Source organism: Pteropus vampyrus, unplaced genomic scaffold (assembly GCF_000151845.1).
Source record: "Pteropus vampyrus isolate Shadow unplaced genomic scaffold, Pvam_2.0 Scaffold172, whole genome shotgun sequence".
Taxonomy (NCBI): domain Eukaryota; kingdom Metazoa; phylum Chordata; class Mammalia; order Chiroptera; family Pteropodidae; genus Pteropus; species Pteropus vampyrus.
Genome location: NW_011888953.1, coordinates 2,449,433 through 2,464,071, shown reverse-complemented (window position 1 = coordinate 2,464,071; position 14,639 = coordinate 2,449,433). Strand labels below are relative to the sequence as shown.

General features: G+C 37.0%; 1 protein-coding gene across 1 annotated transcript in view; it reads right to left on the bottom strand.

Annotated features, from left to right (window-relative positions):
* The window catches only part of C9 (complement C9), a 60,750-nt gene that overhangs the window by 17,260 nt on the left and 28,851 nt on the right, over positions 1 to 14,639 (bottom strand). The window contains exons 6-7 of the mRNA XM_023536913.1: positions 6,680 to 6,818; positions 2,577 to 2,858 (exon numbers count right to left, since the gene is read on the bottom strand). Of these exons, the coding sequence (XP_023392681.1) occupies positions 2,577 to 2,858; positions 6,680 to 6,818 (421 nt within the window). The remainder of the gene's footprint in view (positions 1 to 2,576; positions 2,859 to 6,679; positions 6,819 to 14,639) is intronic.

Here is a 14,639-nt window from a genome sequence, read left to right as displayed (position 1 = left end):
TAAGGTATAATTTGCATACAATAAAAATGCAAAGATTTTAAGCACATAGTTCCATGAGTTTTGACTGTTGTATCCACCTGTGTGGTCACCAACGATCTTCAAAATGCTAAAGCCAGCACTTGTTTTTTAGTCCTCATCTTCTTTGACATACATATTAGCACACTTGACACAGTTCATCACTCTTTTCTCCTTGATAGTGTCTTTTCTTATCCTCCAAGGCAATTCTTCTCAAACTGTAAAATGTGAAAAAATCACCTAGAGAATCTTGTTAAATGCAATTTTGATTCAGTAGGTCTAGAGTAGAGTCTGAAGTTCTAGATTTCCAGTGATGTAGACGCTGCTGGTCCATGGACCACACTTTGAGTAGCAAGGTTTTAAGGCCGTGGTCCCCAACCTTTTTGGCACCAGGGACAGATGCTACTATGAGAATCTAATGCCTGATGATCTGAGGTGGAGCTGAGGCGGTGATGCTCGCGCTGAGGTGGTCCCCAACCTTTTCGGCACCAGGGACAGATGCTACTATGAGAATCTAATGCCTGATGATCTGAGGTGGAGCTGAGGCAGTGATGCTCGCGCTGAGGAGTGGCTGCAGATACAGATGAAGCTTTGCTCGTTTGCCCTCCACTCACCACCTGCTGTGTGGCCTGGTACTGGTCTGTGGCCCAGGGGTTGGGGACTCCTGTTCTAGAATATTACACTGGCCACATCTTGCTTTTCTTTGTTGGTTCCTCCTCTTTTTATTGAAATTCCTTGGGTTTAGTCTTTCATCTTCATTTTTTTCTGTCCACGTTAACATTGTTGGTGGTCTCACCAAACCCTATGACTTTAAGCACCATCTATATATCAACAACTCCCAAATTAATAGCTCAAGCCCAGAACTCTTTCCCAAATTCCAGAATCATAACACTACTTTCTACTTGACATCTCCAATTGGATGACTAATAGACATCTCAACCTTAATCTAACTAAAACTTAACCACTGGTGTTCTTTCCAAATTTGCTCTACCTGAAATTTTCCCCATCTCTGTTGATAGCGATGCCATCCTTCCAGTTGCTCAGACCTAAAACCTTGGATCGTGTTTGATTCTACAACTATCTTGTCTGAACTACCATCATCTCTCACCTGGATTCCTGCAATGACTTTTAATGAAATGTCTTGCTTTTGCTCTTAACTCCCATAAGCTTTTCTCAATAGAGTGCTAAGAGTAATCATTTAAAATGTATTAGAGGATGTGAATCTTCTATTAAAAACATTCCAGTGACCTCTCATGTTACTCAGAGGAAAAGGAAACTCTTAGAATAAGCTGTGAGGCCCTTCATGCTCTGGTTCAAGGTAACCTCTTTAACTTTTCCTGGTTCACTTTGGCCCAATGGGCAGGTATGTTCCCATCTTAGAAATTTGTCTCTAAAAGTTCCTTCTGCCAGATATATCATCCTATATATAACTATTTGGCTATCTTCTCTCCTTCAAATATTTGCTCTGACCTTATCTTCTCATTGAAGCCTACCCTGAACTTCCTTTTTAATACTGCTATCTGCCCAGCACTCTCAACTTTCCTCATGTTATTCTATTTTTCATTTTACTCCATAACACTGATCTAAATACTACATAGCTTCTTTTTTTTTCTTTTTTTCGCTATTCTGTTTATTGTTTTTGTCTATCTCCCCATGCTGATTATCCACCTCGATGTGGACAGGAATCTTTGTTAGTTTGGTTCACAAATGGATTGTAAGCTCCGGGAGCAGTGCCTGACCATGTAGCAGTCCACAAATTAAGTGTTTGTTGAATGACTTAAAGAATTTTCCAATGGCATACTTTAGGTAGATATTCATATGACTAGATAGGCAATGTATGGACTCATAAAAATTATAAAATTAGGCATAACATATCTACTAAGAGTGAATTATTATTATTTTTAAAGTGGGAGAAGGGTATTTAAATAGATGACTCTGCTACCAGAAAAGAAAGAATGAGCATTTTACTAGCATCATACTGATTACAGAAAGTATATTCTATATTTGTTCCAAAGGTGCTGAAACAAACTTTTAAATCTGGCTTAAGTATTAAAAAACAAACATATTTTCAAAGTCTCAAATTAAAGGTATGATTATAAAGTAAGCAGGCCAATTTCATATGCAATGTGTACAATTTCATAGCATATTACCTTAGAGACACACTTTATAGTAAATAAATGGCCATCATCCTAAGGCACTGCAATGAATTACCAAAATTACTCAGTATGCTTTTTCATTGTAATTCTGAAGATAGTATAAATTTAAGCATATTACTACAGTCTCAGTCCAAAAGTACACTCTGAATTCTTAATAAACTTGTTCTCTATTCACTACAACCAAATATCTCACCCACTTACTGCTGCTAAATCCTATATAAGACTTTTCTCCAGTTACCATTCTTCTTTCTCACCTTCTAGCTACATATTGGAGAATTTGCTGACTATTAATTTTTTTCTCTCTTATGAGCTTGATCTGCTCTAAACACTTAAACTTAAAAGAAGGGGTTTGATTACTTTACAAAACATCCCATTATATTCTCCACATGAAGTGTTTAGTCTTACCTTCTTAGAAGAATGTGACAAGAACAGTTGGTAAATTTCATTTTTGGAATATGTAAATCGAAATGAGCCCTCAGCATTTACTTGGGAAGTATTATTCTCTGGAACTTCTGCTTCTTCAAGGCATCCTTTCTGTCTACTTTTACAGAGCCCAAGTGCTTCAGTAGGTGTGAATTTTAGAGATACACCTGCATTAAAATTTGATGTCGTCTCTTTCATGACACTTTTGAATGCTTCAACTTGTTCTTCATAATGTTCAGTTCTGAAATTTTTATCAACTTTGGTCTAAAAGAGAATAACAAAGTGTTGTTAAAAACAGCATACAAAAACCACCCAAAATAAACACAGAACCGCCCCACCCCCCACCCTACGCGCACGCGCGTGCGCGCACACACACACACACACACACACACACACACACACACACACAATTATTTGGAAGGAGAGCAAAGGAGTTAAGAATGAAGGCACTGAGATGAGACTACTGGAGTTCAAATACAGACTTCATAAGTTGGAGGACATTGTACAATAACCTTTCTACACCTAGTCTGATTCCTAGTCTATAAAATAGGGATACTTTCTACAAAAGTGGTTGGGAGGGTTCAATGCGATAATAAATATGACGGACTTAGAATATAGCAAGCTTTCAAAAGTTAATATGTTAATAATTAAGAAGCAAGTTGCATAACAGATGCACAATATACTTCCACTTGTGTAACAGAAAAAAGAGAACATAGAAAATGATAAAGCTAATCCTTACTGAGGGTTTATGGGCCAGGTACTGTTTTGTTTATTTCATATATGTTAATTAATTTAAGTAGAAAGGCCAAGACTTAACCTTTACGATCTACTGCCTGTAAAAACAAACGAACGAACAAACAAATGCTTTCTATGTGCATAGAAAATTACTGGAAATATAGAAAAACCACAGACAGTGTTTGCCTTTGAGAAGGAGAACTATAAAATGGGAATGTGGAGTGGGAACATTTTTCCTTGTATAATCTATTATGCTGTTTGGACTTTTTAATTTTTCCCCCCACATTTATTTTTGCATTTAAAAAAACTGAACTAAGCAACCTAGTTAAAAATTAAAAATTTCAATTAAAATATTCCTTTCCAAGTTGGCTATTGTCAGATATCAAAGGGAGGATTGTTAATTTTAATGGTTAAGCTCTTTCTAGAGGTACTCTTGAAAGAGACTGTAATTCTCTTTCATCTGGGAAGGAACATCCATCCTTTCAGTTAGTGCCAGAGACTAGATTCAGCAACATGCATTGGGTGACTGTTCTGCATAGGGAATGGTATGGTCGAAATCTTATGTCCCCCATAAATCCAGATGTTGAAATCTTATGTCCCCCATAAATCCAGATGTTGAAATCCTAACATTGATGTGATAGTGGTAGGGGGTGGGGTCTCAGGGAGGAGACTTCATGAATGGGATTAGTGCTCTTATAAAAGCCACCCCACAGAGCTCCCTAGCCCTGTCCAACACGTGAGAACACAATGAGAAGTCTGCATCCTAGAAGACGTGACCATGCTAGCACTCTTATCTCAGACTTCCAGCCTCCAGAACTCTGAGAAATACATTTCTGTTGTTTTTAAGTTTGCTTGTCTCTGGTGTTTTGTTATAGCAGCTCTAACAGGCTGAGAAAGACAACCTAATGTTACCATCTAATGGGAAAGACAGAAATGTGAATAATTTTCTTTAAGGCAAGTCATGCTGGGGAGAGCGCTCAATATAAAGGGGGAAGAGTAACCTAAACATGTCACTTCCATGCTTAAAAATCTTTCGAAGTCTTCCCACTGCCTATGAGATAAAGTCTAAACTAGACTTATTTCAAGTTAACCTCTCCTGACTGTACTCAAGCCCTCTGGCCACCTTTGTATTTCCACAGCCTATGCTTCTTCCCACCATAGGGCCCTTTTATACTTTCTGGAATGTTCTCTAGCACCCAATCATCCTCCCGTAATACAAACATTATGCACACTCATACACATACATTTCTCTCGCTCTCCCCCCGACACATACATACATACCATACCCTTTGCCCTGGTTAATTCATACTTCCGTTTCAAGTCTTAGCTTAACCATTAGGGAGGCCTTGCCTGATCCCACAGACTAACAATCCATTTTCTATAAGCTCTCATGGCTCTTCTTTTAAAATAAAGCAAAATGAAAAACTATTCCCTTTTATAATTGCTTATTTAATAGGCCTGCAGACGATAAACGCCAAGAAGTCAGGGACCATGTCTGTCTTATCCACATCCCACTATAGTGTCACCTGGCACACAGTAGTAGATGCAAATAAAAATTTATTCGATTTAATATGCAGATCCAATATAGCTAATGATACTAATTAATATTTACTGAGTGCAAACAAGTTTGGCTATTTGCTTTCCGTGACCATGACAGATTAGCATAAGGAGAGTACCAAGAGTAGTAGCACCAAGGAGTCAATTTGGGGACTTTAGTAAGCCTTATGTCAACTCCATTGGCACTCTTCCTCAGATGGCACTAAATAAATACTCAGGTTCACAATCCCTATCTGCTTTTTTATAAGCTTGATGCCAAAACTCATTTGGAGGCATTAATCTGACAGATAGTTATTGATAGTCTTCATTTCTCCCACTTTGTGTAAACATGGGTTAATTCTGCTGCAGCAGTATTCATGTGTTTGGTTATAGAATGCTGCTCCTCACTCCCCCGGAGGTGTAAGTAATAGCACCACATCACCTTTGTAAAATCCAAAACATTCTGAGTGAGGAAGCACATTTGTTTCCAGGGTTGTAGATAAGGGAAAACCATGTGCTTACTCCAAATGTGGTTTTGAGATCAGTCTTGGACAAGCACCCCAACCCCTCACCAGTTACTACCCCTTTACAGAAGCTAAGAGTCTGGTCACAGCGATGAAGACAGGACAACTGTACGATGTAGTCCTGAGAACTAAAAACAAAATAAAACAATACAACAGCAACATTTCTTCCATCAGCAATGATAAAGGTCATCTTATCTTTGGTCTATTCTTTTTTAAGAAGTAGAACACATATAATACTTTTTGGAAAGAGCAATGTCTTCCCTTCAAAAAATGTGCTTAAAGAAGGTGAACCTGGCATGATGAGGAAAGATCAATAATTAAAAATGTTCCTTGAGATTTATGAGAAAGTGATTCTATTCTGAACTTGAAGATACAAAAAATATGACAATGTGGTCACATGAGAGAAAGATGCCAGTCAAATAGTACAGACGTTAACATCTTTAGCATTAATGGGAGAGCATGATCACTTCAGGCTGCAACGAGTAGGGACTGATTACAACATTGTTAGAAATAAAAGAAATATTAACTCCACTTATTTAAAAGTATGTATGTTTTTCAAACTGCTGGGAGTGACAACAATAATGAAGGACTTTGTCAACAATGAGACTAATCTAAAGAAACAATATTTTAGCTCCTGGTTTAGAATAAGCAAAATTATTTCCCTTAATTATATTTTGCTTAGACCAAAGAAGGTATCTCTAAAGATGATAAATATTAATCCTTCAAATAGGGGGTGAGTCCAGTTTGTGGATGGTTCTAGAGAATTCATGTGACTTTCAGGAAGGTGGTAAGTTTGGGGTAGCATTGTATAGAGGAAAAATCACTTTGAGAAATAGTTTCACAAAAACTAGAGGGGTCTGAGGTGAGTGAAAATAGCCTCTCACATTAGCAGGCTTTACAAGGGGGAATATTGAAGTAAAACAAATGTGAAGATTGTTTTTCATTGGTAGGCTAGCAAAAACTGAGTTTAAACAGCATGAAAGCAGTGTTCGCAATTCTTAAATCAGCACTAAATTAATTTTTAGTTTTATCAGAACCTGAGATGATTCTTTTTATGGAGTCTATGTATTTGCCAAAACTCTATCACTAGGTGTGTGTTACTGTGGGTTGATTATAGACTACAGTATATTTTCTAAGGAGATCCAAGTTACAATTCCTCATCTATAAGTCGATCTTATATTCACATTACATTCTTATTATACTGATTTTTTCACATTATTTAGTATTAAACTTGTTAAAACAACTTTCAACTAAAAGTGGAACAATGTGTTTTCTTCGGAGGTGACTTACTTCAAAGGCCAGAGTAGCCACGTTCCAGGGTCTTCGGTAGTAGGTCAAGGTGTTTCCATCTCGAACGCGGTCACAGAGTCCATGGTAGTACTCATTGTCAAAAGGTGAGGTTAGGGGAACCATCCCTAAGATGTTGATCCTGAGAATGAACAGAGGACAACCACGTAAGGACATGCCAGGAGCTAGTGCAAAGCCACCCTCTAGCTGGGAAAAGAGAGAGTTTCCGCTCATGTTCTCATCACCCAATATGTGTGTGATGTAATCAGGAACAGAAGCCTATTCACCTCCCTCCTCTCTGTGTCTCTGGCAGAAAGCATATCTGAGAAAGGCCTTATAAATTTTTTAGGCAATTAGGACACTGTTGAGAGAACAATGAAAGAAATGCAATAAGTAAGAAGCAAAGGGCCATCTGTCTCCTAGAGTCTTAACTCCATTGCTTTAACTCTTAGCCAACCTAGTGCTGTAATATGACCTATTTAAATTATTTGAGAACAGAGCACCTGGGAAGGGGGGGTAGTGGTGGAATGCATATAACATATGCATGTAATTTTTAATCTATGAATCAACATCGGAGCTCTTTTTCTTTTATTCTCTCTAAACTTAAGCCTTGTCTTCCAGTTGTCTCATTTCCTGTCAAGAACTTTATTCCCTCCATGCTTATATTATTCCCATGTTTCCAAGAGGAACTCAAAAGTTTTAGCATCCCAGTAAAGCATTCTCAGAAATTCTACTTTTTTCTCTTAGGAAAATATTTTTATTTGGCAAGCTTTAATTCAGAAATAAGAATCTTGTTTAGCTTAAAAAAAAAAAAAAAGTTGAGTTTGATTTGTAGACCTAAAAACAATATTTGGACAAAAAGCAGTTTGTTCTTTGTGAAGTTCACCTTTGTTAATAAGGAGAACAGTCATTGCTGTCTAGACTGTACAAGGAATAAATGGCCCCAGGCCAGGGAAGCCAAAATGGAGGTTTGATCCTCACATCTATAACTCAGCCTGACACAAAAACATAAACTCTTCCATTGCTCTAGACCACATTCCTGACTCTCACGAGCTGGATTACAAATTCAGATGTTGATTTCGAGAGCAATTTGTCAACCCATTATTAATGCAGAAAAAAATCATTAAAAGGGTATCCTATTGCCAGTGGGTTAGTTAAAAATAACATCTTCCTATAAACAGCACATTTTTAATAAGCTTTGAACCTACAAAGAAAATGAACGTTATAGCTCAACTTCAGTGGGAGGCAAGTTAAGAAACTCATTTGGAAATATCTTGCTCAAGGCTGACTACAGAATAAATCACTTCTCACATCTTGCCCTGCCACAAATACCTTTCATGATAAATGCTGTGGCCTTGTAATTCTAATCAATGGCCAAAAATTAGACTTAGTAACCAGAATAAAAATGAGAAAGAAAAAAAAGAAACATTTTATACCTGGTTTACTTTCTTAAATATCTTATCATTCATGGTAGATTAAAATTTTTGCTTTAATTCTTCACCCACCCCTGCATCTGTAATGTGAGGAATCAATATATTTTTTTTGTATTACTAAGGTTTTTATACAAAGAAGTAGGATATTGGAAATAGATGATCTGTGTTTGTTTCGTATACAAGAATCTAAGTACATTTTCTTTATTCCATAGTGAACTTGTTTTCCATATATCTACATTAACAGAGTACCTCTTGACTTTCAGTGAACACTGATATTAATCTTTGTTTATAACGATGATTAACTCTTACGTGATTACTATATCTATGTGTAGCATAGCGTTTGTCATCAATAGTGGGTAATATTAAAACGGTTAATGCACAGTCTTTGATCTCACAAAAATCATATTTAAGTTAGAGAGTTAGACACACAACCACCAATTTAAAAACAATAGTCCAAGGAAGAATATGTGTGCCAAATGAATGGTTTGGTTAAGTGCTGAGCAGGTTCCCAACAAGAAGAGACCCTCCCCCGCAACCCCCCAAGGCAGGCTCATAAAAAAAGATTTTTTTTAAGCAGTAGAATTTGATTTACATTTTGAAAGATGAGACTCAAGGAGGGCAGAAGGTAAGGAATGGGGTGGGAGGAATAGTGTGTGCAAAAGCCTGAAGATGGAAAGGTGTTTGGTGTGTTTTTAGATAGTAGTCTTTAGAATTTCTGCTTGTCTACTTACTCTATAAAAAATTTTGAGAAACTAAGCCTCCCAGCAGTTTTAGTTTGACATTTCAAATTTTTCGTCTTACGTTTAAGTAGTTACGAAGGATATAATTTTCTAGTATGAAGTAAATATTTACACTTTAAAATATAATTATTTTGCCTATTTAAAAAATAAATCCAGTGGTGTATAAATGCAGTAGTGATTGTGGGTATCAAATGTTTATTATTCTTTAATAGCTGGACATTTTATAGCACTCTTTTTGATTCTTTTTTTATTGGACTATTTTTTAGAGCAATTTTAGGTTCACAGCAAAATGAGCAGAAGATACAGAGATTTCTCATATGCCCCTACCTCCTTTTCATTCTTAAATCCATATTTCTATTCCATTTTCACCATGGAATTTTAACTTAATATAATTTCATTTTATGCTTGAAAGTTTTAATTGATTACTTTTCATACTTTTCTGTACCAAAAAGGTATTCATTGAAAAATTTTAAATATTAAATATTCTTTGACCACAAGGTCAAAGTATTTAAAAAATTCTTCTAGGTTGAGTTATAATTATTAGTAACATATTTAAATATATTATACATTTAAAAATAGTTAATAAATATAAGTGAAATTTTATTGAAGGGTATCTCTCACTGAAATGAATGGGGCTTCTTCTTTAAAATTAATTGATTAGTTTCTGCATTCATGGATGACTATTTCTATTGCTTTGCTAGGAAAAGGTAAGGTTCAGTATCAATTTTATTTTTACTTTCCATTTTTATAGAAGTAAATGCTGAGAAACTTCACTCACATAAATAAGTAGATAAGAAGGAATTTTGTCATAGCAATGTCACTCAGTTCTTTGACCTTCTGAGTTTTATGCCAAAAAAGATCACATACTAGTCTTTCATCAAAACTCATTTTTATAGTTCTTTATCTGACAATTGATTAGGACATCTTTAATGTTGTTGATAAAAAGAATTTGAGACTGCTAGCCCTACGAAGTGTTAAGAATCCAATTGGGTATGAACATTTGGAGTTATTTCTTGGTTTTAACATCCCACCATAAAATGTGAGATGGATGAGGGGTGTACTCTTCTTTTGGAAAGTGGGAGTTAGATGATCATAAAAGGGGAGGTGAGAAAAGAAAATGGGCTTGACAACTTATATGTCACTGAGTTGTCAAGCTTATCAATTTTATGAAAAATATGTATATATAGAATTGAGGATTTACTATAAATTAGACAGGTTAATTCAGCAACTAATAGTTGAGGAAGATTTTATTGCAAAACATACCTATCTCCCCCTTGTAGAGTCTTTTTGTACCCGATGGTTTGCATACCACAGTTTGAAGATTATTATTTTATGGATCAGCAAGTTGACCAATTGGCTGGACCCATCTGGAAAGTTACAATGAAGTTGATCCACAGTCTAAAGCACAACTAAGGAAGAAATATTTCAAAACTTTTGATTTGGTTCCACTACTACAGAGACAGCCAGTCTAGTCTAGAATGAGCCAATTTTTTTTCTGCCAAGAAACATGAAAACTTCTCAGGGATCAAATGTCATTGCCTGGGAAATAAAAAAAATAAATAAAATAATAATAATAATAATAAAAACCATGTGTTCTTTGGCAGCATTTGGAGATGCCTGTTTTCACACCTGCATCTAGAACCTCAGGCAGTTCCAATTTACCAGGTAAAATGAAGAGAAAGGTCTTTCTACAGAAGTGGTGTTATGCTTAGATCACACACACAAAATAATTCCTTGAATATTGTACATCATTTGCAACTGGTTCAGATTTATGTTTTTTCAATGAGCACAAGATTGGTTGGGAGGATTCTCTAAACACTTCTGGAGAATCTCAGATATCTACAAGACAAGAGGCTGAAACATTGTGATACAAGTAAATTCTCCTGGCTTAAGAATTTAAATGAGAATCCTTCAAATAAAAAAATTAAAAAAAAGGATAAATTAATTACTATGAGTACTTTTGACTTTCATGTGTTAAAGAATCTGACTAGATATGACTACTGGTAAGACTTGCTGAGGTTTTCCAGATTGGATGGCATAGAAGCAGTTTATAGGCATGTTGCTATGGTTAGGATGTTTACGTCTATTATCTCTATTTCAATATAGTCCCATAGCCCCTGATATAGTAATAAAGATGCATAGTAAATAACTATGTAATATTAACGGTATTAAAGAATATCATAAATATAATAAAGCATGTTATTTTGAAACATCTTCTTAAATATTAATTGATTTATATTACTCATGTATAGTCTTAATTCAAATATTTGGGTAATAAAAACTACTTGAGTTTTAGTTTCTAAAGTTAGTTTTGCTTTGAAGTCAAGGTGTTGACTTAAGGGTTTTATAGTGATGTGGTGGTGATGGGCATGTGGCAGCAGGAAAAGGTAAGTGGCATGGTAAAAAAAAGTATAGATTTATGTAAGTCAGAGAAACGTGGGTTTTAGTTCTGCTAGAAACTAAGGAGCCAAAGGGCCTTATTTCACTCAGTTCTCATGTGTAAAATATAGTACCTCCCTTATCAATCTTACAGGATTATTATGAAAATCTATAGAGAAGAAATGTGCAAAAAGATTTTGAAAAGTTTAAAGTTTTATGCAAATGAAAGCTGTCAAAGAATAGGTTTTATGAAGGCTAAATTAGTTATAGGCTTTCACTCATAGTAATGTGGACTATAACAAAAAATGTCGGTGGACTGAGTTTATCAAGGCCTACCTCATTTTCCACCTCTGAAGCCAACCTTTCCCCATAGCTAGGGCCCCACCAGCTTCCTTGCTGAAGGCTTAGACCTGTGACCTTCCCTATCACCAGCTGGTAAGCATGAGGTATTTAAGAAGCGTTAGCTGACTCTCTGGGATGCCTCAGTATGAAACACTCTGGCAAACGCTATATAACAAGTTTTCTTTTCTCCAAACAAAGGAAACCGATAGATTATGAATTGTTTTTCAGCTAAATGGGCTGAAATTTCTGTATCTTTTCACTGTAAAACAAGATGTAAATTTGCATTAAGCGAGAATACATAATATATGTAATTTTGTTTAGATTAGGGGAAAAATTGTTTCTTGGATCCCAAATAAAGCAAAATAAAGTAATAATAGGCTGTGACTACAGACTCATAGCCTTTTCCTGAGAAAAGCAGAAAGAGTCAGAGCTCATTGGAGCATGCTGTGATCTGGTTATACAGTTTTGGACAACTCCCATGTCATTTTCACCAATTATTAAGAGAGCCTGCTGAGTTTGGGGGCCAAGACCATCCATTTGACTCAATATTTCTACCTTTAGGCTTAAGGCTAAAGGCACTCTGGGCAATGTCTGAAAGCTGCTTAGACAAGATTTTATAAAGTGAATAAAAGGTGTATAAAATGCTTTCTTTATATGGTGCCTGGCTCTCGGTATCGTGAAATTTTTTTCTTATACGATTGAAGAAGTGAAAGTTTGGCCTGGCTCAGAGAAAGAAGACACCTCCATTTTTACAGAAGTCCTCCTTTAAGAGCTATCCAGCTCCTTAATGTAAGGTTCCTCAGCCTCAGTACTATTGACAGTTTGGATCTGGCTGTCCTGCGCATTGTAGGGCCTCCACCCACTGGATGTCAGCATGCTCCCTCATTCCACCCATCTTTATACCCGACAGTCGCGACCATCAAAATGGTCCTCAGACGTTGCCTGGTGTCCCTTTGGGAGGGAAATCATCTCTGGTTGAGAACCATGACCTCAGTTTCCCCATCAGCTTTAGTCTTACCACCACCCCCATCTTTTTTCCTGTCCCTAACCTTGTTCCCAGGACTGGAGTCCCAAACCTGAATTTCTTTCTAGGGTTCCAGTTTCAGTCTCACCTGATGTCAATGGACACTATTTTAGAAAGCATTTATCTTTATTAGTTAATTAATTCACCTATTTATTCACCCATCAGTATTTGTTAAGCACCTACTATGATTCAGGCACTGGGATGGTGAAGATGAAGAGACATGTTGCAGTCTGGTGGTGAAATAGGACCATATGCAATCTTTGTCAATCTCCTACTGGATGGGGGAACAACTATGTCTCTGTTGGGGACAATTTACCAACAAATCCACCCAAACATCCTTACTGTTCAGAACAACTAATGGAGACTATGCTATGGACATCTGTGGAATGTCCTCTGACTACAGGGAACAGAACAGAACAGCACCTCCGGCCTGTGTCATTTTCACAACTCTTGGAGCACAGATCTACAAATGGTCTCTATTCTGTCCTAAACTGTCTGACTTTTCATCCCAGCCTTCTTGGCCAGAGCCCCTATGTTTTGTATGGAAAATGAGTGAAACTTCAGCTCTGAAATGAGAACCATAGTCTCAACACCATCACCAGCTGGCATCAGAATTGCTTCCTTTGTCCCATTCCTTTTGGAACAACTTCAGAATGCTGGAACCTCCTGAGAACTTATAACCAGGTATAGATCCAGGAGAAGTTTCAATGGAAGATAGTCTTCCTGGTAATTCAAACATTTGAATGGAATTGCCAGACCAATTTCAAATGCTAACATGTCATTTCAACCTTGCTATTGTCTTCCAGAGGTTCATAAATGAGTTATTTCATCTTCTACTGAACTCAGAAGTAATCAACTAATATCTTGATAGTCTAGACCATTCTACAGACACCCACTGAGGTCGGGCAGTTTGTCCAAATTATCCTGAGATATTTCTTCAGCACTTACTCCCTTTCAAGCTCAAACATAATTCAAACAGAATACAGCCCCACAGCTACTCTTCCTACCAATGTGAAACTTCTACCACTCCAGCATGGCGGGACAGATAGAGATCATTTTCACTCATTCTCCTCTAGAACAGTCAAGTGGAATACTGACCCGTAGCCTGCTGTCCGTGCTAGCTCGGACTCTTCCACCACTCTGTCGCGGCAAGGGGGGCGGGGATCACTTTCACAATCATCTTCGTCTGTAAAGTCTCCGCAGTCATTGTCGCCATTACACAGAAGTCGCCTCTTTATGCACCTGCCTGCAATCAAAATCAGGAAAGACACTGTATGTCTCATGCCAAGTTTTCTCTCTCTTTCCGAAGTTATGAAATGCAATTTAATGCTGGAGGAGAGAGAACACACATACATTTTACTTTTTTGTACAGAATATATAGATGGTCTACTTGCAGGCCCCTTTCACACTTGGAAACATGAGTGTCTAGAAGCATATGTCTTTCTTTTTCACCCACAAGTGCACACAGAAACCCACAATGATCAGTGAGAGTGAGAGAATTACCTGTACCACATTTAAAGTCTTTTCCACAGTCATCCTCCTCATCTTCACAGATCTCTGTGGGTTCACACTGCTGTCTTTCTCCCACAGTGTCGAGGCACTTTTTCCCATTATATTGTCCAAAGACCACAATACTCCTTGAGCGAAACTGCACAAAACCAGCTGAAAATGTTAGAATGTCTAATGCCAAAAAGGGATTATGAGCTAAAATTGCACCCACACCACTGCAGCCCTCCAAGCCCACGTGAGTCCATGGTTTTAAGATGGAGGCCATAAAAGCAATCACGAATGTTACTTAAAGTAACACCTCACATTCTAAGGTTGGCCGTCTCTTCTACAGAAGATGGACACTCATTTAGTATATCATGCCACATTTAGGTTTCCCAGCAAGGTCAGACATATCCATTTACATATTTAGCTTTCCTTCTCAGTTTGCAACTCACTTGCGGGCTCCCTGACTATTAGTCATTTCCCTGCGGATGTTGTCAATAATTTCCATCTGGAGATGTAAGCAGAGAAAAGCATTGAATGCTTACCATTTGTTT